Below are 24,329 nucleotides of genomic sequence, written 5' to 3'. Positions count from 1 at the left end.
ATTCTTTTCCCATATAGGTCATTATAGAGTACCGAGTAGAGTTCCCTGTGCTATACATTAGGTTATTAGTTATCTATTTTATATATAGTAGTGTGTATATGTCAATCCCAGTCTCCCAATTTATCCCTCCCCCCTTTTCCCCCCAGTAACCATAAGTTTGTTTTCTACATCTGTGACTCTATTTCTGTTTTGTAAATAAGTTTATTTGTACCATTTTTTAGATTCTACATATAAGCGTTATCATATGGTATTTGTCCTTCTCTGTCTTACTTCACTCAGTATGACAATTGCTAGGTCCATCCATGTCACTGCACATGGCATTATTTCATTCTTTTTTATGGTTATTGGGGTGTTTTTTATTTCACATTGAATATTGTGAGATACCCAATAAGTCTGTGATGATGGCAACTAAAAGCAGGTGACTAGGGCCTGACCCAGCCCATCCTGGGCTTTAGATTTAGAAATAACTTCCTTGTGAATTCCTTGCCCAATTTGCTGATCTAAACTCACTTGATAGAAGGGTTTACAACTACATCTGAGAAATCATCTTCAAGGTAAACACTTACACAAAAAGTACACTGTGGAGATCAAAAATGTATGGAGTGAATTTTTTTTGGAGCACTGGCTTATATCACTCACCTCTTTCTTGGTGATCCATCTCACAGATTACAATGAGACCTTAACAAATGTATGTAAGTTTTTTTCACATTGAAATTATACAAACATTTGGTATAATGAAAGCTTGTTCGCTTGATATTTTAAGAAATTAAACCCTAGCAGTCTTACAGGAGAGGTACAAATTGGTCTCCAGCTGCCTTTTTTGATAGATTTTGATGAGACTGAAGGAGAGCCATATACCTACCTGGAGGGAATGTGCTTTGTCACATCAAAGAGAGGAGGTTTTTCCAAATTCACATTCACATTCACAGGGGGTGTGGGCTCGATCCCTGGTCGGGAAGCTAAGATCCCACAGGCTTCACAGTCAAAAAACTAAAACGTAAAACAGAAGCAATATTGTAACAAATTCAATAAAGACTTTTAAAATGGTCCACATCAAAAAAAAAAAAATCTAAAAGAAGAAAGCAAGCAAGCAAGCAAGCAAGCAGGAGTAGCTATAATAATTGCAGACAAAGTAGACTTCACAGCAAGGAAAGCTATCTGGGGTAAAGAGAGGCATTACATAATTATAAAGGAGTCAATACTTCAAGAAGATATAACAATCCTTAATGTGTATGCATATAACAATAGAACATCAAAATACGTGAGGCTTGAGGTATATTTATTACGTATAAAATAAGCTACAAGGATATATTGTACAACACAAGGAATATAGTCAATATTTTATACTAATTATAAATGGAGTATAACCTTTAAAAATTGTGACTCACTATATTGTAACCTGTAACTTATATAATATTGTACTTCAATTATACTTCAATTTTTAAAAAATGAGGCTTTATAGACACGTATAGCCTGAAAGTGAAAAAAAGATATTCCATGCAAATGTAATCAAAAGACAGCAAGACTGGCATATTTATATCAGATAAAATACACTTTTGTCAAAATCTGTCATGAAAGACAAAGAAGGTCACTATATAATGATAAGGGGGTCAATTTATCAAGAGGATATAACAATAGTAAATAGATATGCACACAATATTAGAGCACCTAAAAATACAAAGCAAATATTAACATATCCGATGGGAGAAATAAACAATAATACAATAATAGTAGACAAATTCAATTTCCCACTTTCAACAATGGATATATGATCCAACAATGGATACATTGATAACATAATCAATAAGGAAACACTGAATTTGAACTATACAGTAGAGCAAATGGACCTAACAGAAATATACAATACATTCCACCCAACAGCCACAGAATATTCATTCTTCTCAAGTGTACACAGAACACTCTTTAGGATAGATCATATGTTGGACCACAAAACAAGTTTTTTTTAAAAAAAACAAGAAGATTGAGTAATAAATATATATTCTGACCAAAATGATATGAAATTAGAAATCAATAATAGGAGGAAAATTGGAAAATCCACAAGTATGTAAAAATTAAATAACACATTACTGAACAATCAATAGGTCAAAGAAGAAATCAAAAGAGAAATTAGAAAGTATCTCAAAACAAATGAAAATGGAACCACAAAATACCAAAACTTACGGGATGCAGCAAAAGCAGTTCTAGGAGGGAAGTATTTATAGTAATAAATGTGTACATTAAGCAAAAAGAAATATCTTAAATAAACAACCTAACTTCACACTTCAAGGAACTAGAAAAAGAAGAACAAACTATGCCCAAACTTAGCAGAAGGAAGGAAACAATAAAGATTAGAGCAGAAATAAGTGAACTAGACAAGAGAAAAGTGCAAAAAAACTAAGTTACTTTTTATGAGATGACAAACAAGATTGACGAAGTTTTAGCTAGACTATCCAAGAAAAAAAAAGAAGACTCAAATAAATAAAACAAATGAAAGAGGAGACATTGCAACTGATACCACACAAATACAAAGGATGATAAGAGACTACTATAAACACTTACACATCAAAAACCCAGACAACCTAGAAGAAATGGATAATTCCTAGAAATACACAACCTACTGAGACCAAATCATGAAGAAATAGAAAATCTGAGCAGAACAATAATGAGAAAGGAGATTGAATCAGCAAACCAAAAAACTTCCAATAAAGAAAAGCCCAAGACCAGATGGCTTCACAGGTGAATTCTATAAAACATTTAAAGAAGAATTAATATTAATCCTTCTCAAACTCTTCAAAATTTAAGAAAAGAAGAAGAGGGAACACTTCCAAACTCATTTTACAAGGCCAGCATTACCTTCACTCCAAAACCAGATAAGAACACAACAAGAAAAGAAAATTACAGGCCAATATCCCTAATAAGCATAGATGCAAAAATCCTCAACAACATACTAACAAACCAATTCAAGAACACATTAAAAAGATCATAGAGCATGATCAAGTGGAATTTGTCCCTGGGATGCATGATGGTTCAACATCTGCAAATCAATAAATGTGATATACCACATTAACAGAATGAAGGATAAAAATCACATGATCATCTCAAAAGATGTAGAAAAAGTATTTGACAAAATTGAACATCCTTTCATTTTAAAAATGCTCTACAAATTGAATAAGGAAGAAATGCACCTTAATGAAATAAAGATCATATATGACAAGCCCATAAATAATATCATACTCAACAGTGAAAAGCTAGAAGGTTTTCCTCTAAGATCAGGAACAAGACAAGGGTGCCCACTTTCACCACTCATATCCAACATAGTACTGGAAGTCCTAGCTAGAGCAATTAGGCAAGAAAAAGAAATAAAATTCATCTAGATTGGAAGGAAGAAGTTAAATTGTCTGTTTGCAGATGATATGATGTTATTTAGAGAAAACCCTAAAGACTCCACAAAAAAACCTGTTAGAATTCAGTAAAGTTTCAGGATACAAAATCAACATACAAAAATCAGTTGCATTTCTAAACACTTACAGTGAAATATCTGAAAAAGAAATAAAGAAAGCAATCCCAATTACAGTAGCATAAATAGAATTTTTTAAAACTTAGGAATAAATTTAACCAAGGAGGTGAAATATATGTACATTGAAAGCCATAAAACATCAATGAAAGAAACTGAAGAAGACACAAATTAATGGAAAGATAGCTCATGCTTATGGATCAGAAGAATTAATACTGTTAAAATGTCCATACTACTGGTGATATTTTGATTTATAATAAATATATGTTCTCATCTTGATCCACAGTTCCTGGCTCACATTTCCCAAAATACTTTGTATTTCTTAAGTGAAAAGAGCAATGGGAGCATCTCTTGTTGTAATATTTGATCTTTTGTCCTCAGTTCCTGAAATCACTCCAGATCCACAAAGGTGAATAAGTGTCTTATTATTTACAATAACCTCCTTTCCACTGTAGTTGAGTTTATGTTAAGTGATTTTGGATGTCCTTAGGTAACACAAGAATGGAAGCTGATTGCCAGGGGAACCAACCAAGTGATTAGAGGGTTGAAACTTCTGCCCCACCCTCTGACCTCCAGGGAAGGAAAAGGGCCTGGAGATTGAGTTCAATTACTAATAGCCAAAATTTAATCAATCATGCCTATGTAATGAAGCCTCCATAAAAATCCCTGAACTGCAGGGTTCTGAGTGCATCTGGGCTGGTGAACATGTGGAGGTGCTGGGAGAGCGGTGTGCTGGGAAAGAGCATGGAAGCTCCACATCTCTTCCTACACACATTGCCCTATGCATCTCTTCCATCCAGTTGTTCCTTAGCTATACCCTTTAAAATAAACCAGCATTATAGTAAGTAAACTGTTTTCATGAGTTCTGTGAGCCACTCTAGCATATTAATTGAAACCAAGGAGAGGGTCATGGGAATTTCCAATTTATAGCCAGTTGGTCAAAAACATGGCTAACAACATTGACTTGCCATTGGTGTCTGACATGGGGAGAGGGGGTGCAGTCTTGTGAGACTGAGCCCTTAACCTGTGTGATCTGATGATATTTCCAGGTAGATAATGTCAGAATTAGTTAAACTGTAGGACACCCTGCTGGTGTTACAGAACTGCTTGATGTGTTGAAATACACACACACACACACACACACACACACACACACACACCTCTTGTCTCAGAAGTGAAGCAGTGTTATTGTAGAGTGGAGAGGGTAAAGAACACACAGGAGGAGTGTGTTTTTCCCTTTTACTACCCAAAGTGATTTATAGTTTCCATGCAATCCTTGTCAAAATTCCAATGTCATTTTTCACAGAAACAGAAAAAAAAATCCTAAAATTTATATGGACCACAAAAGATCCCAAAGAGCCAAAACAACCTTGAATAAGAAAAACAGATCTGGGGACTTCCTTGGTGGTGCAGTGGTTAAGAATCCACCTGCCAATGCAGGGGACACAGGTTTGAGCCCTGGTCCGGGAAGATCCCACATGCCGCAGAGCAACTAAGCCCATGCGTGACAACTACTGAGCCTGCACTCTAGAGCCCGCAAGCCACAACTACTGAGCCCCTGTGCCACAACTACTGAAACCCGTGTGCCTAGAGCCCATGGTCCGCAACAAGAGAAGCCACTGCAATGAGAAGCCCACACACTGCAATGAAGAGTAGCCCCCGCTCACCACAGCTAGAGAAAGCCTGCACCCAGCAATGAAAACCCAACACAGCCAAAAAATAAAGAAATTTATAAAAAAAAAAAAAAAAAAAAGAAAGAAAGAAAAGAAAAAGAAAAACAGATCTGGTGGCATCACACTTCCTGATTTCAAACAATACTACAAAGCTATTGTAATCAAAACATTATTGTACTTGCATAAAAACAGACACATAGACCAATAGAACAGGATCAAGAGCCCAGAAATAAACCCATAAAGGATCAACTTGACATAGGAACCAAGAATACACACTCAGAAAAGGATAGTCTTTTCAATAAATGATGTTAGGGAAACTACATATTCACATGCAAAACAATGAAATAGGACCCTTATCTTACACCACTCTCAAAAATTAACTCGAAACTGATAAGGACTTTAACATAAAACTTGAAACTGCAAAACTCCTAGAAGAAAACATAAGGAGAAATCTCCTTTGATATAACATCAAAAGTGTTAGGGGAACCACTGACTGAAACCACCCACCCTGGCCAGGCACCACAGTAACCATTTGCATGAGTTATCTTGCAACAGGAGGTCCTGGTAAGGAACACGGAACTAACAAGCCACCACCAACAGGAAGAATTTGGGAAAGGTTAAAAGGAGAGAGGAGACACCAGTCCATATGTCCTACCAACCTCCCAGAATCCTCCTCACCGGAATCGATCTTGGCTGAGTGCTGCACGGGCCACCAGGAAGGACCCTGAGTCAGAATGATTGGCCAGAGACAACCCAGAAACTAACCCTATTACCATAAAACCTGAGACTGCGAGCCACGTGGCAGAGCAGTCCTCCTTGGTTCCCTTACCCTCCTGCTCTCCACCCGGATGCCCCTTCCCAATAAAGTCTCTTGCTTTGTCAGCACCTGTGTCTCCTCAGACAATTCATTTTTGAGTGTTAGACAAGAGCCCACTCTCGGGCCCTGGAAGGGTCCCCCTTCCTGCAACAAAAGCAAAAATAAACAAGTGGGACTACATCAAATTAAAAAGCTCTACACAACAAAGGAAACAATCAACAAAATGAAAGGCAACCTACGGAATGAGAGAAAATATTTGCAAACTATATATCTCGTAAAGGGTTAATATCCAAAATATATAAGGAAATTACACAACTCATTAGGGGGAAAAACCCAAAACGTCTGATTTTAAAAAGGACAAGGTCCTGACTAGACATTTGTCCAAGAAGACATACAAATGAACAGTATATGAAAGGGTCATAAACATCACTACTCATTAAGGAAATGCTTATGCTGGACATAAGATTAATATATAATATGAATAACATTTTATACATCAGAAACAAACAGAAAGAAATGTAATGTTTGAAGATAACTTTTACAGTAATATCAAAAATATAAATAAGATTGCAAGACCTGTATGGTAAATACCATAAACCTTTCTTGGCAGATATTAATGAAAGCCAGTATAGAAGAACTGTATACAAAAGACAATATTGTAAGGACGTCATTCTCCTCAAAGTGATCTGTAAATCCAATGCAATTCAAATCAATAACCAAGATGGGTCTTCTGAAGTGCTTAACAAACTGTCTCTAAAATGTATATGAGCAGATTCAAACAAGTACTAATCAGGGAAGTGAGGGGACACAGAAACAAGGGAGGAGCAGTCAAGAAACAATAGTGCAGCCTTGGGGCTGGGTCCTGGTTCCTTCTTAAGGAATATATATAACAATATCTTTGAGTTCTTCTTCAGGAACTAAGGCCCCCACCTAGGTGGAGGATGGTAACTTCAGGCTGAGCACAAGATTCCTGGAGGCCCACCCAGTTACCTCACCACCAACCAATCAGAAGAAAGCCTCACACCCTGCAGCCTTCACCCCAAATTTTGCCTATAAAAACTTTTCCCCCAGAACCATTGGGGAGTTCAGGGTTTTTGAGCACGAGCCACCCATTCTCCTTGCTTGGCCCCACAGTAAACTTTTCTCTGCTCCAAAAAATAAAATAAAATAAAAACAAAATGTATATGAAAATGCAAAATCCTAAAGTAATGCAAAATTCAAGCAATTAAGAATGGTTTTGGAGCAGGAATATACAGTGTAGTGAAATAAAGAGTTCAGAAACTGAATAAAAGAGGCACTCATCATTAAATGGGTCTGGAAGCATTGAAAAAATGAAATCATATCTTTATTTTATACCTTACCAAAAATAATCAACTTCAGGTGGCTTAAAGTTTCAAATGTAAAAGTCAAAATTTCAAAAGTCTTACAGGAAGACAGAACAAAGGTGTCCCACATTCCTAGGTAATAGAGTGTCATGAGTTCACATCTTGTGTCCACTACATAATAGATGTGTGACCTTGTACATATAACTTAACCTCAGCCTCAGTTTCTTCATCTGTAAGTGATGATCGTAATTGCACCTAACTCATGGGGTGCATGTGATAATTTAGTGAGATAGAAGTAGATATAGATATAGATATAAGGCTTTAAATAGTGTTTTGCATGAAGGAATTACTATAGGGGTTAGCTACTCTTGGGCTGCACCCCACAGTCCTGCAAGGCCTGTACTTGCCCAGCTTCAAGACTGAAGAAAGAGCACAGAGTCAGCAACAGAGACATCTGTTTAATGGAGAGGGGGATTTACATGGCTGAAGCAAGGTCCTGGAGCGACACACCATCATGTGCAGCAGACAGTGGGCAGGACATGGAAGCAGTCTTCGCTCTGGGGGCCAGCAGTGGGGGGGGGGGGGGGGGGTTAGCAGTTAAAGGGGGAATTGACTGTCAGGTTGGCTTATTGGTTACCAGGTAAACTAGCAAAGGGGCATGCCCTTCACCACCCCTTTGATAAGAACAATCATTAGCTGGGGCTTGGGGCAAGTATGTAGGAAGGTCAGTCCTGTGAGTAGGGTGTAGGTGAAGCAGGCACTGGTCAAGCAGGGGATGTACAGAGAGCAAGAGAACAGCCATCTTGAATGACCTGACCATACAGCTACTATCATTACTACTGTGTTTATTACATTCTTTCTGTTGTACCAGGATCAGTCTCTTCCTTGCTGTAGAAGGGTAAGGTGAGGAAAGGAAGCAATCCCTTTTTAATTCAATGCTCCGATGGTTCTACCCTCCATGGTTAAACATACCCAGAAGCTCTGCATTCTAGATAAACATGAGACTCACTATCAGGGGTCTAATCAGCCTGGGACTTTCAGCTTCATGGCTGGATACCCAAGTACTCACCGTCCAACTCAATACCTGGAAATGCCCAGTCCTGGCCCTTGCGGTAAGTGGGTTCAGCCCTCTCAAGTATCAGGTCCAAAATATAACACCAGTTGATACCAAGACTCTCCTACTTGCTGCTAGCTGCACCATGAAGTCTACTGAGCTGGGATTTCTTTTGGGGTTCTTCGCCTTCTTCTTGCTGACTACCCCACTAATGGGTGGTGTTACTAGGATTTCTGAGAAAATATGTGGAAAACTCAAAGGTATGAAACTGAAACAGAAAATAAATCCAAAGACTAATTATGAAGGAGGAAGAAAGAGTTAGAAAAAACTTGATATCCAGGTGGTCCAGGAAGGTCCTCCTTTTGTGTCAATACCCATAAACTCTTACTACCTTGACTTGGGGCATTATCTACTCTAGGCATCTGATGAGAAAAAAAAACAAACTATGACACCAGTAAGTCCTTTCCGCATGGGACTCTCTTTTGTAGGAGGTGCAAAGGACTAGAAGTATTCTGAATTAGGGGTTTCATGGCAAATTTCAAAGATCTCAGGCCATTCAAGAGTAGGTACTGAGATGAGAGGGGAAAAAAAAGGAAAACTGAACAGACAGGCATTTTCAATATCTAGGCTCTGGGGGAGTAGAGAATGCTTGAACACATGGTCGCTGTTCAGAGGAGCTCAACATGCAGATGTGAAAGGCAGTGATGTTTTCTTCCACAGATAATGTGTACAGGCTCGAGTGCTTCCGTAACATGGGGAGATAGCACAGTCTACACCGTGAGTCAGACACCCCAAATTTCGGCCCTGCCTCTTAGCAAATATGTACACTCGTTCAAGTCACTCAATCCCTTACCATCCCTTAGCTTCAGTTTCCCTTGTGTTACACATAGATCAGAAAAATGCCTGTATCAGAGTGTGTTTGTATAAAATAAGATTATGTATGTAACTGTATTTAAATAGTTACTTTTTCCAAGGAATATATTCCAGTCTGGCTGCTTGAATAGGATGAATAACGATCTCTGGGTTGCCAATACAACCATGTTGAATAAAAACAGAAGATTTGCCTGTGGCAAGGGGACAGGGGGAGAGATGACAGGGTATGAGGGTGAAAGAGCGTCACCTCCAGGGTTATGCATCTTGGTATGTATCCTGTGTCGAGTAGCAGGCACAGTTACCTCAAACTGGGGGCATGGTTAGTATAGTGAGTCTATGAAAACTGGAGGGTAAGCATTGTATGTCCCATGCAGGCAGTTAAGAGGAGAGAAGGATGAAAGTATGGAGAAGCAGGAGATTGTGCTTTAATAAAATGTAAGATGTGACAGGTAAACCTCATTACTTTGCACAAGATACCTGATAGAACTTCCTTTTTCACTGCTCACTATGTCTCCAAGTCACTGCCCAGGACCAGAACCTAGAGTTTTAATCAATTTCCATGCCCAAGGGCAACCTTGCCAAGTGATCCTAATACCAAGAGAAAACCAAATGCCTTTCAGTGACCTTGAATAGGGAATATCTCCAGACTAATGTGAGAAATTTTTAAGGGCCTGTGAAGACAACTCTCTATTTCCCCCTAACTCAGTGGGAACCTCTCATGCAGATCCCTGCTTAATGGACTACCGTTTTGGCAGCTGCTTTGAAATTCACCTTAGATATTTCTACAACAAAACTTCCAAAAGATGTGAAAGTTTTGTCTACTCTGGCTGTGATGGCAATCTTAACAACTACAAGCTTAAAATAGAATGTCAAGTAGCCTGCGATGAAGAGTACAAAGCAGCGGTGAAGTAAGGAATTCAATCTTGTCCTTGGTCCTTGGGGAGAGGAAACGGAGAGGCTCTGAGATCCCAGGACAAACCCTGGTTTGGGATGGGAAGAGGGAGGACTGTCATAATCAAAAGGTTTAATAGTTGGGTTGGATCTCAGAATCACTTGTCAGTTTGCAGTTAGGAAATCAAAAGTCCAGAGAGAACATAATAGCCATCATTTATTGGACAATTACCATGTGCTGGGTACTACACTAAGTAATTTACATATATTGATAGAATTTAAAACTAAAAACACCCTAAGATAGATGTGTACCATTATTTTTATATGGCAGATGAGGAAACCACGTCCAGTAGAGGTAACTAACTGGCCCCAGATCACATTATTAAATGACATGGCAAGATTCCTAAACAAATCTGATCATCCAGGGCTGGATCATCTTACGTGATCATCTTATGTGATCACCAAGACCCAAGCTTGAACTCCCAGACCTGTGAACTTCCCATAGCAACATACCGTTTTATACAGCTAAGGTCCCAGCCCACACTGCACCATTTCCAAGTCATAGGAACTAGAAAGAGGTCCATGGAGGTAACACCACTATGGCATGGCTGATTTCCATGAAACTGAGATGGAGCATGGCCTTGGGAGTAACTCAAAAGCAGAAATTTTGTTTTATTTATTTAATATCCCCAGTGACTCTTTTTTTTTTTAGATTTTTTTGATGTGGACTATTTTTAAAGTCTTCATTGAATTTGTTACAATATTGCTTCTGTTTTATGTTTTGGTTTTTTGGCCCGAGGCATGTGGGATCTTAGCTCCCCGACCAGGGATCAAACCTGCACCCTCTGCATTGGAAGGTGAAGTCTTAACCACTGGACCACCAGGGAAGTCCCTCCTAGTGACTCTTTGCAGTTCCTGGCACCTAGAAGACAATGACTAAGTTTTGAGGGAATGAAAGAATGAGAGATTAATGAAGAATGAGAGCTTAATCAATGCAAGAGGAAGGATATTGAAAGAGATGGCATCCTCTGGGCTTCCCCTGAGATAAAAATGACTTAAATTAGTAGAGGGAGACTTTCCAAAACCTATAACACAGGTCTGTTTTTTTGTTTTGCTTAAACAGGTCATAGTGGATTACAAGTTTAAAAATTCTGGAGCTTCTTGATACACCGTCTGAAACACAGATGTAGGAAAAATCAGACCAATTTTAAGATCTTTGTAAGTCCCATAATCCTTGAAAGTTGCATCCATTTGCTATTTTCCTGACTGCAGTGTTGTGTTTCCTGAGAACTAGTTGTATGATCATTAAAATGAAAGAACTTTATGTGTCAGCCCTTCCTCCTCTCTGAACATCCTCCCCCAGACCCCCACCACCTTATCCGGAGCTGGAATGTGAGCTGGTCCTAGCCATTACTCCCCTCTCCCCACTGAGCCATTCCTCACGCATGTACTCAATGCTTACACTGTTACAGGTGTGATGAGCCAAATATGGATAGGTTTGTATCACTTTGCCTCTCAGGTTGCGTAATTGGTAGAACCAAAGTACCAAATCTGTGCTACTCTTTGTCCTGAAAATCAAACCAAGCAGTGAACCTGACACTCAAGTGAAATGTTCTTGCACTCATAACAAATTTTTCTCTGTGTTGTTTTCTGATTCATGTTTACCAAACCAGGAGTCCCGATTAGTTAAACTAACTTGCTGACATAATCTCTATTTATCATAGTTATTTGGACATTTTTTAGTACCTTCATCATGGACATTCGACTTGGCTCTTCTCCATCCTTCTGGGAAAAGAACTCTCAGCTTCAATTCAGTGACTGTGTTTTAGCTCCCAAGAGAATGGTCATCCTAACACTGTTTTGCAAGTCTTCTGAATATAATGCTGCAAGGTTCGGCATGACCATGATCTTCCCAGCTGTGGGATACTCAGCTTGGCCATCTCATCTCTGAATTTCTTCAGGCATCCCTTCCCTGCATACCTTTCCTGTCCATCTTATTGACAAAGTCCAATCCCTCACCTGTGAATCACATCCTCGACCACTGGTGGCTAGGGCCAATGTCAGAGGCACTGTGAACCAGTGAGATCCTGTAGCTAGACATGTAAGTCTGGTGTCTGCTCAGTCTTAAGAATAAGAAAACCAGTCCCCTAAGCAGAGACAATTTTTTGCAAAAATTCTGATTACTTCAAAATCAGACCCTCATCCAGACAGGGTTTACTCTGAACATGTGTACATTCGAACTTTGGTGAAGACTCTAGAATTACAAGTCATTCTTGAGCCCCAACAGCTGCAGGAGACATGCTGTGGACCCTGAAATATAGGGACTAGGTTAATCTGACTGGTCCACGTAAATGGAAGTTCTGAGATTTTCCTATCATGAGTCATGAAGCTGGGTGTCCCAGAAGTGGAAAGTTTGTTGGAGACAAAATAACATATACCCATGGTCCTGTTTGCTCCCTCTTTCAGTCAACTCCTGGAAAAGCCAGAGAAGTAAAAAGAAGGTATATAAATATTAATAACTAAAGTCAAGACTAAGAATCCTTTGAAGAAAGAGGGCAGTTGTATCTTGGAGAGAAAAGGATATTTTGATGCCTAAGACAGAGAGCTGGGCACCAAAGGTGGGAGAATGAGTTGTGTGACAGCTTTTGAGTTGTGTTATTCTCCCCAACACAAAAATCTGAGTCTGTCAGTGTCTGCTCCCTTACCAAAGCAGTAACAGCCCCAAGATACTGCAAGGGCAATTGAGATGACATAGTGGTGGTCTCAGAGCCCAGCTAGAGTAAGGGGTGTATAAAAACAGGTGCAATTGGACTAGCCAGACACAGAGTTTGTTTTCCCTTCTTCCTATACACACTGAGGGATAGATAACTGAACCTAAGAGAAAAAAAATTTCCATAGAAAACACATCAAAGGCAGAAGATATGTTCCCTGAGCATGCGGGGGAATAGTGTTATTCAGGAAGTAGCAAATGGGTATAAATAAGCCCAGATTGTATTATTGTGAGTCTCTGGCTGGAATTTTCCACCATCCACTTTAAATCAACCAAGAGAAGTGCCAGGTAAGAGATATGGGCTTTGGCCCTTCTTCCCAACACTGCCTTGTCCTTCTCACACTAACCCATCCACCACATACATACACAATAAAAGCAAAAACTGCTCATATTCCGATGGACAAATGATCACAAACAAATTTTACCACAAACATGTCAACAAAGAGAAACAACAAGCTAAATAACCAATAGGAAATAACCCTGAATTAATTGAAGAGATAAATGAAATAGACATAATTAATATTCTCAACTAGATAAGAGTGCATATTGATATGTTAAGCAGGAACATATATTAACAAAGAAGAACCAACAAAAAATACAGGGTTTGGAAAATTTAATAGGTAACGTAAATGACACAATAGCTGAGATAAATCAAAAGCATACAGCCAAAGTACGAATTAGTGATGGTAGCAGATGAGGTCGAGGAGCCCTCACAAATATCAGAGAGGAATAAAGAAGTTTTGTTGTTGCTGCTGTTGTAGTCGGCCAAGCCACTCGGCTTGCGGGATCTCAGTTCCCCAACCAGGGACTGAACCCCAGCCATGGCAGTGAAAGCACCAAGTCCTAACCACTGGACCGCCAGGGAATTCCCAGAACTTTAAAATATAAAAATTAAGGTAGGGGAAGATGGCATAGTAAGAAGCACCAGAAATCTGTCTGCCCACCTAGACAACAGTGGCACTGGCAGAATCTTCTGAGGTAATTATTTTGAAACTCTGGAGTCTATTGAAGGCTTGCAACTTCCAGGGGAGGGCTTGGATAATAGTTGCAATTAATTTCAGTCAATTTCAGGTCTTAGCAGAGCAGCAGCTACATATTCTCCACCCCCAGCCACATGGCTGACAGCTGTGCACATGTTCCTGGAGCAGCTTAACATAGCTGTGGCAGCCAACTTGGGCAAAAAGAATACTGTTCTCTAGATATCAGGGATCTATGCTCTGACTGCTGATTTCTACTTCTGATCATATAAAGAAGCACTTCCTCTCATTGTTACAAGCCCCTCCCCTTCAAGCCAAAGTGACTTCCAGGGATTTAAAGGGCCAGTGCCCTTTCCCTACCCTTCATTTTTTTCTTTTTGGGAGCCGGACGTTAAAGATTAGGACATTTAAAAAATAACTACATATATAGGAAAAATTAGAAAGTGAGCATGCATGTCCAGGAAAGGGCTCAGAAAAGATGTGAGAATATCTTAAGTTTACATTTCAGGCTGATCACAGGGACAACCTAAGGCAATCAAAAAAAAAAAGAAAGAAAAAGCACAAAAACAGTAACAAAATAAAACCACTCCCTGGAGAAGGGGGAGAATCTGATTTCCAGAGTTACCACATTATTAGATTCAAATGTCCAATTTTCACCAAAAAAAAAAAAAAATCACAAGGCATACGAAGAAATATGAAAGTATGGACCATTCAAATTTTAAAAAATAAATCAACCAAAACTGTCCCTGAAGAAGATCTGATAGAAGATCTACTAGATAAAGATTTTAAAACAACTGTCTTAAAGATGCTCAAAGAACTAACATGAAGAAAGTAAAGAAAATGTATGAATAAAATGGAAATATCAATAAAGAGATTTTTTTAACTAAAAACAAACAGAAAAGAAATTCTGGAGCTGAAAAGTACAATAACTGAAATGAAAAATTCATTAGAGGGATTCAAAGGCAGATTTAAGCAGGCAAAAGAAAAAAGCAGTGAACTTGAACATAAGACAATGGAAATTATCAAGTCTCAAGGACAGAAAGAAAATACACCTGTAGGACATCATCAAAATATACCAACGTACTCGTTGTGGGAGTCCCAGAAGGAGAAGTGAGACAGAAAAGGAGGAAAGAATATTTGACAAAATATGACTGAAAACTTCCCAAATTTGGTGAAAGATATGAATATAAATATCCAAGAAGTAAAATAACTGCAAGATGAACAAGATACATATCTCTTGTAGATAAATATACATTTTTTTCCTCTCTGGCCAGATTTTTTTAAATTAATTAATTAATTAACTTTTTGGCTGCATTGGGTCTTTGTTGCAGCATGCAGGCTTTCTCTCATTCCAGGAGAGCGGGGGCTACTCTTCGTTGCGGTGCTTCTCATTGCGGTGGCTTCTCCTGTTATGGAGCATGGGCCCTAGATCACGTGGGCTTCAGTAGTTGTGGCACTCGGACTCAGTGGTTGTGGCTTGCAGGGTCTAGAGCACAGGCTCAGTAGTTGTGGTGCACGGGCTTAGTTGCTCCAGAACATGTGGGCTCTTCCCGGACTAGGGCTTGAACCCGTGTCTCCTGCATTGGCAGGCAGACTCTTAACCACTGCACCACCAGGGAAGTCCTTGTTCTCACCAATTTTTAATCTTACTGATTCCACTATCCTTGTAATACAGGCAGACCATTACAACTTCCCATAAATCCATGAATTAGGTTGTCTTTGCTTCCAGGTAAAGTGGACAAGGACAGATATTTCCTCAAGCTCTTGCCACTTGGAAAATTTTCATTCCTCGCTGTCCTTCAGGGTAATGGAGCTATAAATGTTGAAGCAGTTGTTTTCAATCGGTCCTAACACACATACACAGAAGGACTGTGCAAATCAGACCCTTTTTTCACCATTAGTCATCTGGTCTTTGAGAATTCCTGAAGAAACCATAAGTGTGGATTTCAAATACTGTGACAACACAACACAACACAACAAGAAGAGTATATTTCATGGGCTGAGAGTGTAATTTGCTTTCTCATAAAATGTACTTGTGCCTTTGGACCATGTCATAACTGGTCTAATGTAGACTCCTTCCTTATTTAAATAGACTTCTAATGGGTTTACTAGGTACTCCAAGCTTTTCTCAAGCATCCTTCTTTTAAAAGTTTTACCCAGACAAAGCAGGGAGTTAATGACCCTCACTGTTTTCCACCCCATAACATTTTCACCCAGTGTCTTAGACCTCACACACTGAAATGGAACATTTCATCTTCTCTCCCTGAGGACCTGCAGTTCTGAACATTCACTCCCATGCTTGCACACGACCACACAGGAACTTCGGGAACCCAATATTTAAATAATGGTGCCATCAATTAGCCCTTCTTCTGAACACATAGGGGAAAAATACAAGGTATTCAGCACTCTGGAATATATTTATTCCTTCATTATAGCCTAGGGCCTCTCCCACCCAGCCCTGCCACTATTCAGCCTTGTCCTAATAAGGACAATGGAGCTGGTGATCAGGAGAAGCAAAGATGTTAACCTTGCTGGAACCATGGAACCAGAACCTTCAGATACCTTTTACTCCAGCTTTTGGCCTGATCTTTCTCCATGCTGTGGAGAATGTACTCCAGCCAACACAAGATACTTAGCCTCTACCCACTGACTATTAAATCAGATTCCAAGTCTTTTATACAGTTTAATTATGAAAGCCTTAAAAATAAAAAAGGAATTATGCCTCCCTTGGCTTCCTCTAACAATATATGACCTTGCATAGCAGAGAAACTAATTGTATATTGATTACGTTATCAGCACAGGACTGGATCATAATGACACTCTAGAACTCAAGTATGCAAAAACATTTAAAGGGTATCAGAAATTTTAAAACATAAGTTTAACATTTTTCAAAAATAATGTTCCACCTAGATCCATATCAAGGTTGCTTATATTTGTTGCCACTTAGAATATATATTATTAATCACATGGAGATGTGGAGTCATAATATATATAACAGAATTGATACAGTCTATGCATTACAAGCTAAAATGTTTTAAACCTTTCTCACTCATAATGTCCAAGTACAAAATAATAATTTATCCCCTTAGCAAAAAGAAAATATCCTGGCACTAATAAGATAACAGAATTAAGATTTGCCTGGGACTTCCCTGGCGGTCCAGTGGTTAAGACTCCACGCTTCCAATGTAGCAGGCACAGGTTCGATCCCTGATCAGGGAATTAAGATCCCACGTGCTGCATGGCAAGGCCAAAAAATTAAAAAAAAAAAAAATTTGCCCAATATGAACCAAAATCCCTGAACATTAAAAGCCTAGATTCTCTGACTCTTATCCAAATACTCACAGCTCCCCATTCTCCCATTCATGAGTTGTTCCTGCCCACACTTATAGGAAAGAAAGGACACCATGACTGAGAGTCCAATATGTGGAGGGAAAGTTCTGCAAAGAAAAATTGGTGTGCTATTACCAGATGGAGGATAGTGGACAAAACCAAAAATACTCACTACATTCCACCCCTTGAGTCTTTAACTAATATGCACTGTTTTCCATTCATAAACTTTTTAAGGCTTATGATTAAAATAGCCAAAAGCATTTAACACAACCCAAAAAGAGACCATTGGAAGTCCCGTTCACTACCTCAACTACCTTCAGAGCTAGGGTTGTACAGGTAAAGTCCCTTCTCTTTTAGCACTACCTGAATCCTGCCAGGAAATTCTGCAACCAGCGTATCAAATGGCAAGTTTCAACATCAACCAACATATCTTAAATAAAACAGTAAGTAAAATGGAGAAGAGGGAATTTCATTTAATTCTATAATACAAGCAAGGAAAAATACGTAGCATATTTGTGCTGTATCTTATAAGGCTGTAACTTGTTTTAAAAACATTCCTCCTCCAAATATTGTACATTCCATATTGCCCCACCTTTGGCCAGAACCTCTGTTTAACTGGGCTCTTTACACATTGGGTAACCCAAAGTAACATTCTAGACAGAAGAAATATAAGCTCATGGTGGGACTTCCTGGGTAGTTTTTAATCTTTCCATCTTTCAGGCTTTCATGCTTTCTAACTTCCATGAACCTTTACCGCCTCAGATGATGTACAATACATGCTCTAGGGCTTCAGAGTCCCTTCGGTGAAGCATTAATCATATCCCCCTTGATAGGCTCATTCACTTTAGATAAAAATATAATCCTTCTTTTCCTGCTTTACCAGATGAAAGAGAATTCCAATTGAGCCCATAAATGTGGGTTAAGGAAGCTGTGACACCACAGAAAAAAGAGGCTTAGCCGGAAGTGAAATATAACTGCAATGAAATTGCCTGGTCCGATACAAAGTCCTTCCCTCTAGTGGAATGCTACTGGGTACATGAGTGTCTCAAGCATTTCTCAAGAACTTTCAATTGTTAGTTTTCTACTAGACAGGACAGAAAACGCAATGGAAAAAAAAATAAAGGAAATTTAATGACCCTCATTGTTTTCTGCCTCACACCTCTTTCATCTAAAATTTTGTGCTGTGTGCTTTCCACTGAAATGGAACATCTCACTTTCTTCCCCCAGAGACATGCAGCGCAGGACTTTCACTGCACATGATAACAGAGATACTTCATGCAAAACACCAAGGTTTCCAGCATGCTGGGGGATATTTATTCAATTCATTATAGCCTAGACCCTCTCCCATTCAGTTTTCCTTCTCCTTATTGGGAGCTGGGCTAGTTAGTAAGTTAAATAAAAATGTTGACACCGTTGGAACCATGGAGCAAGGCACCTCCAGACTCCTGGCCTAACGGTAAGGAATAGACATCAAGAGTTTAGCTTCTACTAGGTAGATCTTAAATATTCTCACAACACACACACACACACACACACACACACACAAATGGTAATTATATGAGGTGATGGATATGTTAATTTGCTATCACTTCACAGTGTATACGTATATCAAAACATCATGTTCCACACCTTAAATATAATTTTTATTTATCAACTGTACTTCAATAAAGCTGGCGGGGGGGTAGGCCTGACTAGTCACCTCATGTTTCTACATTTCAAGCTTTTTATCTTCTATTAAACTTTACTGCTTAATACAATGGTATTATGCAATTCGGTGTTTGCTTCACTTACCCTATTGTGATACATTAACCCTATTTTCTCCCGATATGGTCAACTGAATAAAATTGAGCATCCAGAAATAAATTCTTACATTTTTGATCAATTGATTTCCAACAAAGGGGCCAAAATAATTCAGTGGGGAACTCAGTCGTTTTTTCAACACTTGGGTGCTGGGACGATAGGATATACCCATGCAAAAGAGTAAAATTGGACCTCTACCTCACATCATATACAATAACTAACACAAAATGGATCAAAGACCTAACTGTAAGAGCCAAAACTATAAAACTCTTAGAAGAAAATGCACAGAGGCAAATCTTTGTCACCTTGGGTTAGGCAATGGTTTGTTAGAATGACACTAAAAGTACAAGGGACAAAAGAAAAAATAGATACATTGGTCTTCATCAAATTTTTAAAAATTGTGCTTTAAAGGGCACTAACAAGAAAGTGGAGGGAATTCCCTAGAGGTCCAGTGGTTACGATTCCACGCTTCCACTGCAGGGGGCACGGGTTTGATGCCTGGTTGGGGAACTAAGATCCCGCAAGCCCTGCAGTCAGCCAAAAAAAGAAAAAGTTTTATTCATAATTGCCAAAAAATGGAAATAAACCAGATGCCCATCAGTTGATGAATGGGTAAACAAAATGTGCTATATTCCTACAATGGAATATTATTTAGCAATAAAAAGGAATGAAGTACTGATACATGCTACAACATGGATGAACCTTAAAAATATTATGTTAAGATGGGGCACAGAGATGCTTCTGGAAGAAATATCACAATGACTACCCAAGGAGAACCCCAAGTTCAGTTCAAACTTATACTGGTTGGTGATGGTGTTACTGGAAAAACTATTTTCATGAAACATCATTTGCCTGGTGAATTTGAGAAGAAGTATGCAGCTACTTTGGGTGTTGAGGTCCATCCCCTTGTGTTCCATACCAGCAGAGGATCTATTAAGTTCAATGTATGGTCAGTTGGTCAGAAGAAATTTGGTGGACTGAGAGATGGCTATTATATCTAAGCCCAGTGTGCATTATAATGTTGGATGTAACATCAAGAGTTACTTACAAGGATGTGCTTAACTGGCATGGAGATCTCGTAGGAGTATGTAAAACACCCCCACTGTGCTGTGTGGCAACAAAGTGGATATTAAGGACAGGAAAGGTAAGACAAAATTGTCTTCCACTAAAAAAGAATCTTCAGGGACTTCCCTGGCAGTGCAGTGGTTAAGAATCTGCCTGCCAATGCAGCGGACACGGGTTGGATCCCTGGTCCAGGAAGATCCCACATGCCGCAGAGCAACTAAGCCCGTGCGCCACACCTACTGAGCGTGCGCTCTAGAGCCCGCCAGCCACAACTACTGAGCCCATGTGCCGCAACTGCTGAAGCAAATAAATAAATAAATAAATTTTAAAAAAAAGAAATTTCAGTACTATGAAATTTCTGTCCTAAGTAAATTCAACTTTGAAAAGCCCTTCCTCTGGCTGGCTAGAAAATTAATTAGAGACCCTAACTTGGAGTTTGTGGCATGCCTACTCTTGCCCTACCAGACTGTCATGCACCTGGCTTTGGCTGTGTAACATGAGCATGACTGAGAGGTTGCTCAGACAACTGTTCACCCAAATGAGGATGACGACCTGTGAGAAAATGAGTCTGGAGAACAATGTCAGAAGTCTAGTTTTACAGGCAACTGTCCTATGATGTCAGTGGTGCAGCATGTTTGCCACTTTATTATTATATAAGTTGAGCAGGATATGTGCTTAACCTTTGGGGTGCTGAAGGAGAAGGACAGGCTTCAGAGTGAATGTGGCAGTTTTAAAAATACCTTCTTTTTTTTTTTGGACCTGCATATTTAGCTGTTTTAGAATGCAGCTGTTTATCCTTTAGTGTCGAATAGAAGATTGCTACTATCACATCACAATATTCAGTGGTGAAATCTTGTTACTGTCATTCCTCCCTTTCGTTTAGAATCAGAATAAAGTTTTATTTCAAATATCTTTTTTAAAAAAGAGAGAGAGAGAGAAAGGGAAAGGAAAGATTAAGTGAAAGGATCCAGACACAAAAGGCCCAAAATTGTATGATTCTATTTATGTGAAATATACAGACAAGGCAAATTTATAGCGACAGAAAGTAGATTAGTGGTTGCCAGGGGCTAGGGCAATGGGAGAATGGTGTATGAGTTTTCTTTCTGGGGTGGTGAAAATGTTCTGGAATTAAATAGTGGTGATGGTTGCACAATTTGTGACTTTGCTAAAAACTATTAAATTTGTGAGCATGTAAATTATATCTCAATTTTTTAAAAGCAGTGTGGTAGTTGTACAGGAATAAAAACATTCATAGATAAATGAGATAGAAAATCCAGAAAGTGATCCAAGTATAATTGAGAAAATGATGAAGTAGCATTTCAAATCAAGGGAAATTTTATATATCCTTCAATAAATGATCAGACAATTTGCTGTTCATTTGATACAGTAGTCAAATTAGATCCCTACTCCACACATTTATACAAAAATAAATATCAAATATATTAAGGTTGTAAATGTAAAAAAAATAAAATGATAAACTAATAGAAGAAAATATATGAAAACATTTTTCTAAATTTGGAGTGATAGAGGACTTTCTAAGACAGAAACCTCAGAAGCCCCTATGTTTGTTTGTGTGTTCATGTATTTATGAATGACAGATTTCAGCATATAACTATATGTATATAATTATATAAACATTAAAAGTACACAATTGAAGAAACCACAACAGGATGAGAGGGCAAATAATACCCTGGGAGAAAACACTTACAGCAAATTAAGACTCATAATTTATAAAGTACTCTCATAAATCAGTAAGAAAAAAGATATCCCAAGATAAAAATAACCAAAGTGCAAGAAGAGGCAAGGCAATTCACAAATTCAAAATGTCAACACCATGCTAAAATAATCTCATCCCCACTAGTAGTCAGGGAAATATAAGTTAATGGTCTGCCATTTTTCACCCTTTAAATTTACAGATAAATGAGCGTTGGCAAGGCTGTGATGAACTGGGTAATATCTGCTGAATTTTATAATGTATAATACATGCTTTTGACCCCAAAGCTCACCTCTAAAAACTTATGTCATAGAAATAATTGTACATAAAGATCCATGTTCAAGAATATTCACTACAGCATTATTTGTAATTATCTATCAAAAACAATCTACTATGTTCATAGCAGCACTATTTACAATAGCCAAGACATGGAAACAACCTAAATGTCCATTGACAGATGAATGGATAAAGAAGATGTGGTACATATATACAATGGAATATTACTCAGCCATAAAAAAGAATGAAATAATGCCATTTGCAGCAACATGGATGGACTTAGAGATTGTCATACTAAGCGAAGTAAGTCAGAAAGAGAAAGACAGGACTTCCCTGGTGGTCCAGTAGTTAAGACTCCACGCTCCCAATGCAGGGGGCATGAGTTCAACCCCTGGTCAGGGGAAGATCCCGCATGCTGTGTGGCACAGTCAAAAAAAAAGAGAGAGAGAGACAAGTAACATATGATATCGCTTATATGTGGAATCTATTAATAAAACAAGACAAATGAACATATCTACAAAATAGAAACAGACTCACAGGCATAGAGAACAGACCTGTGGTTGCCAAGGGGTGGGGGGGAGGGAAGGACTGGGAATTTGGGATTAGCAGATGCAAACTTATATATAGGATGGGTAAACAACAAGGTCCTACTGTATAGCAGAGGGAACTATATTCAATATCCCGTGATAAACCATAATGGAAAAGAATATGAGGGAATTCCCTGGTGGTCCAGTGGTTAAGAATCCACCTTCCAATACAGAGGGCGTGGGTTCAACCCCTGGTCAGGGAACTAAGATCCCACGTGCCGTGCCACACAGCCAAAAAGAAAAAAAAAAGAATATGAAAAAGAATATTTATATATACACACACATATATATACATATATAACTGAATCACTTTGCTGTACAGCAGAAATTAACACCACATTATAAATCAACTATATTTTGATAAAATCTTTAAAAACTATCTAATTGGCCATTAATACCAAAAAATTAAATTATGATACATTGATGTAATCCATGTAGCTATTTTAAAAGCTCAGCAATATAATGTTAAGGGATAAAAGTAAGTCCCACGGCTTCCCCAGTGGCGTAGTGGTTAAGAATCTGCCTGCCAATGGAGGGGACAGGGGTTCAAGCCCTGGTCGGGGAAGATCCCACATGCCGTGGGGCAACTAATCCCACGCGCCACAATTAGTGAGCCTGCACTCTAGAACCCGCGAGCCACTACTACTGAAGCCCGCCGGCTTAGAGCCCAGGCTCCGCAACGGGAGAAGCCACCGCAATGAGAAGCCCGCGCACCGCAATGAAGACCCAACGCAGCCAAAAATAAATTAAAAAAAAAAAAAAAAGTCCCAGATGCATCTGCATAGCATGATTTCAATTATGGCTTTGGTTTTTTTAAACTAAGATAGAAGCTCTCTTAATGAAACACACTTAATGAATTAATTGGCATTCCATTTCCTGTATAATATATACTGACTGATTTGTTCCCACCTTGGGAGGCATGGGTAGTAGACGACTAAAACATAATTTACCCTCAAAATGGTGATTCTAGCATTTGGAGGAGCGAAGAACACTGAAACCTAGAAGTAGGTTTCTAAGCATATGGGGAAAAGTTGGAGATTGAAGGGAGGGATTGAGAGAAGTGACTTTCTTTACTTTCTCCAAGTCAATAAAGAAGTTGATAGGGAGGGGCTTCCCTGGTGGTCCAGTGGTTAAGACTCCACGCTCCTAATGCAGGGGGCACGGGTTCGATCCCTGGTCTGGGAACTAAGATCCCACATGCTGCCTGGCGTAGCCAAAAAATAAAATAAAATAAACCATCTATAGATATCAAATATTAAAATTTTTTTTAATAAAATAAATAAAAATAAAGACATTTATTTAAAAAAGAAATTGAGAGGGATAGATACCTTTTTATTTTTCTGTAATTTTTAAATATTTTTCTAGTAAGGGGGTTTAAAAGATACAGAAAATGATTAACAAATGTTTGATCAAACTTACCAGTATAATCACTCATCTCACCAGTAAAATCGGCATTTATTTAAACTGCATGCATGTTTACAAATGAAGTTAGGCATTTTGTTATGTACTGAGTCCGTTTGACTAATTTCATTTTATGGAGATTTTTATACTTTTAACCATAAAAACACACACAAAACATTTCCTAGTAAATTTTTCATCTCCTCCATGTTTGAGTTCTATCCTTTTCACATTCTTTTTATTGAAGATGTTTATTTCTTCTCTG

General features: G+C 38.7%; 1 protein-coding gene, 1 long non-coding RNA gene and 1 pseudogene across 4 annotated transcripts in view; 2 read left to right on the top strand and 1 right to left on the bottom strand.

The window, feature by feature from the left end:
- Positions 1-24,329, bottom strand: part of LOC132348841 (uncharacterized) — a 95,204-nt gene that overhangs the window by 57,152 nt on the left and 13,723 nt on the right. For all 3 annotated transcript variants that reach the window (XR_009497569.1, XR_009497570.1, XR_009497571.1), the window contains exon 2: positions 863-990. This is a non-coding gene — a long non-coding RNA (uncharacterized LOC132348841). The remainder of the gene's footprint in view (positions 1-862; positions 991-24,329) is intronic.
- SPINT4 (serine peptidase inhibitor, Kunitz type 4) lies at positions 8,529-10,168 on the top strand. Its single transcript, XM_059897718.1, has 2 exons — positions 8,529-8,643; positions 9,981-10,168. The coding sequence occupies exons 1-2, from the start codon at positions 8,529-8,531 to the stop codon at positions 10,166-10,168; spliced, it is 303 nt and encodes a 100-aa protein (XP_059753701.1).
- On the top strand, positions 19,765-20,647 carry LOC132349215 (GTP-binding nuclear protein Ran-like; annotated as a pseudogene).

Source organism: Balaenoptera ricei, chromosome 15 (genome assembly GCF_028023285.1).
Source record: "Balaenoptera ricei isolate mBalRic1 chromosome 15, mBalRic1.hap2, whole genome shotgun sequence".
In the NCBI taxonomy this organism is placed as follows: Eukaryota; Metazoa; Chordata; class Mammalia; order Artiodactyla; family Balaenopteridae; genus Balaenoptera; species Balaenoptera ricei.
The sequence above is the reverse complement of the archived record's forward strand: the minus strand, read 5'-3'. Positions and strand labels throughout refer to the sequence as shown.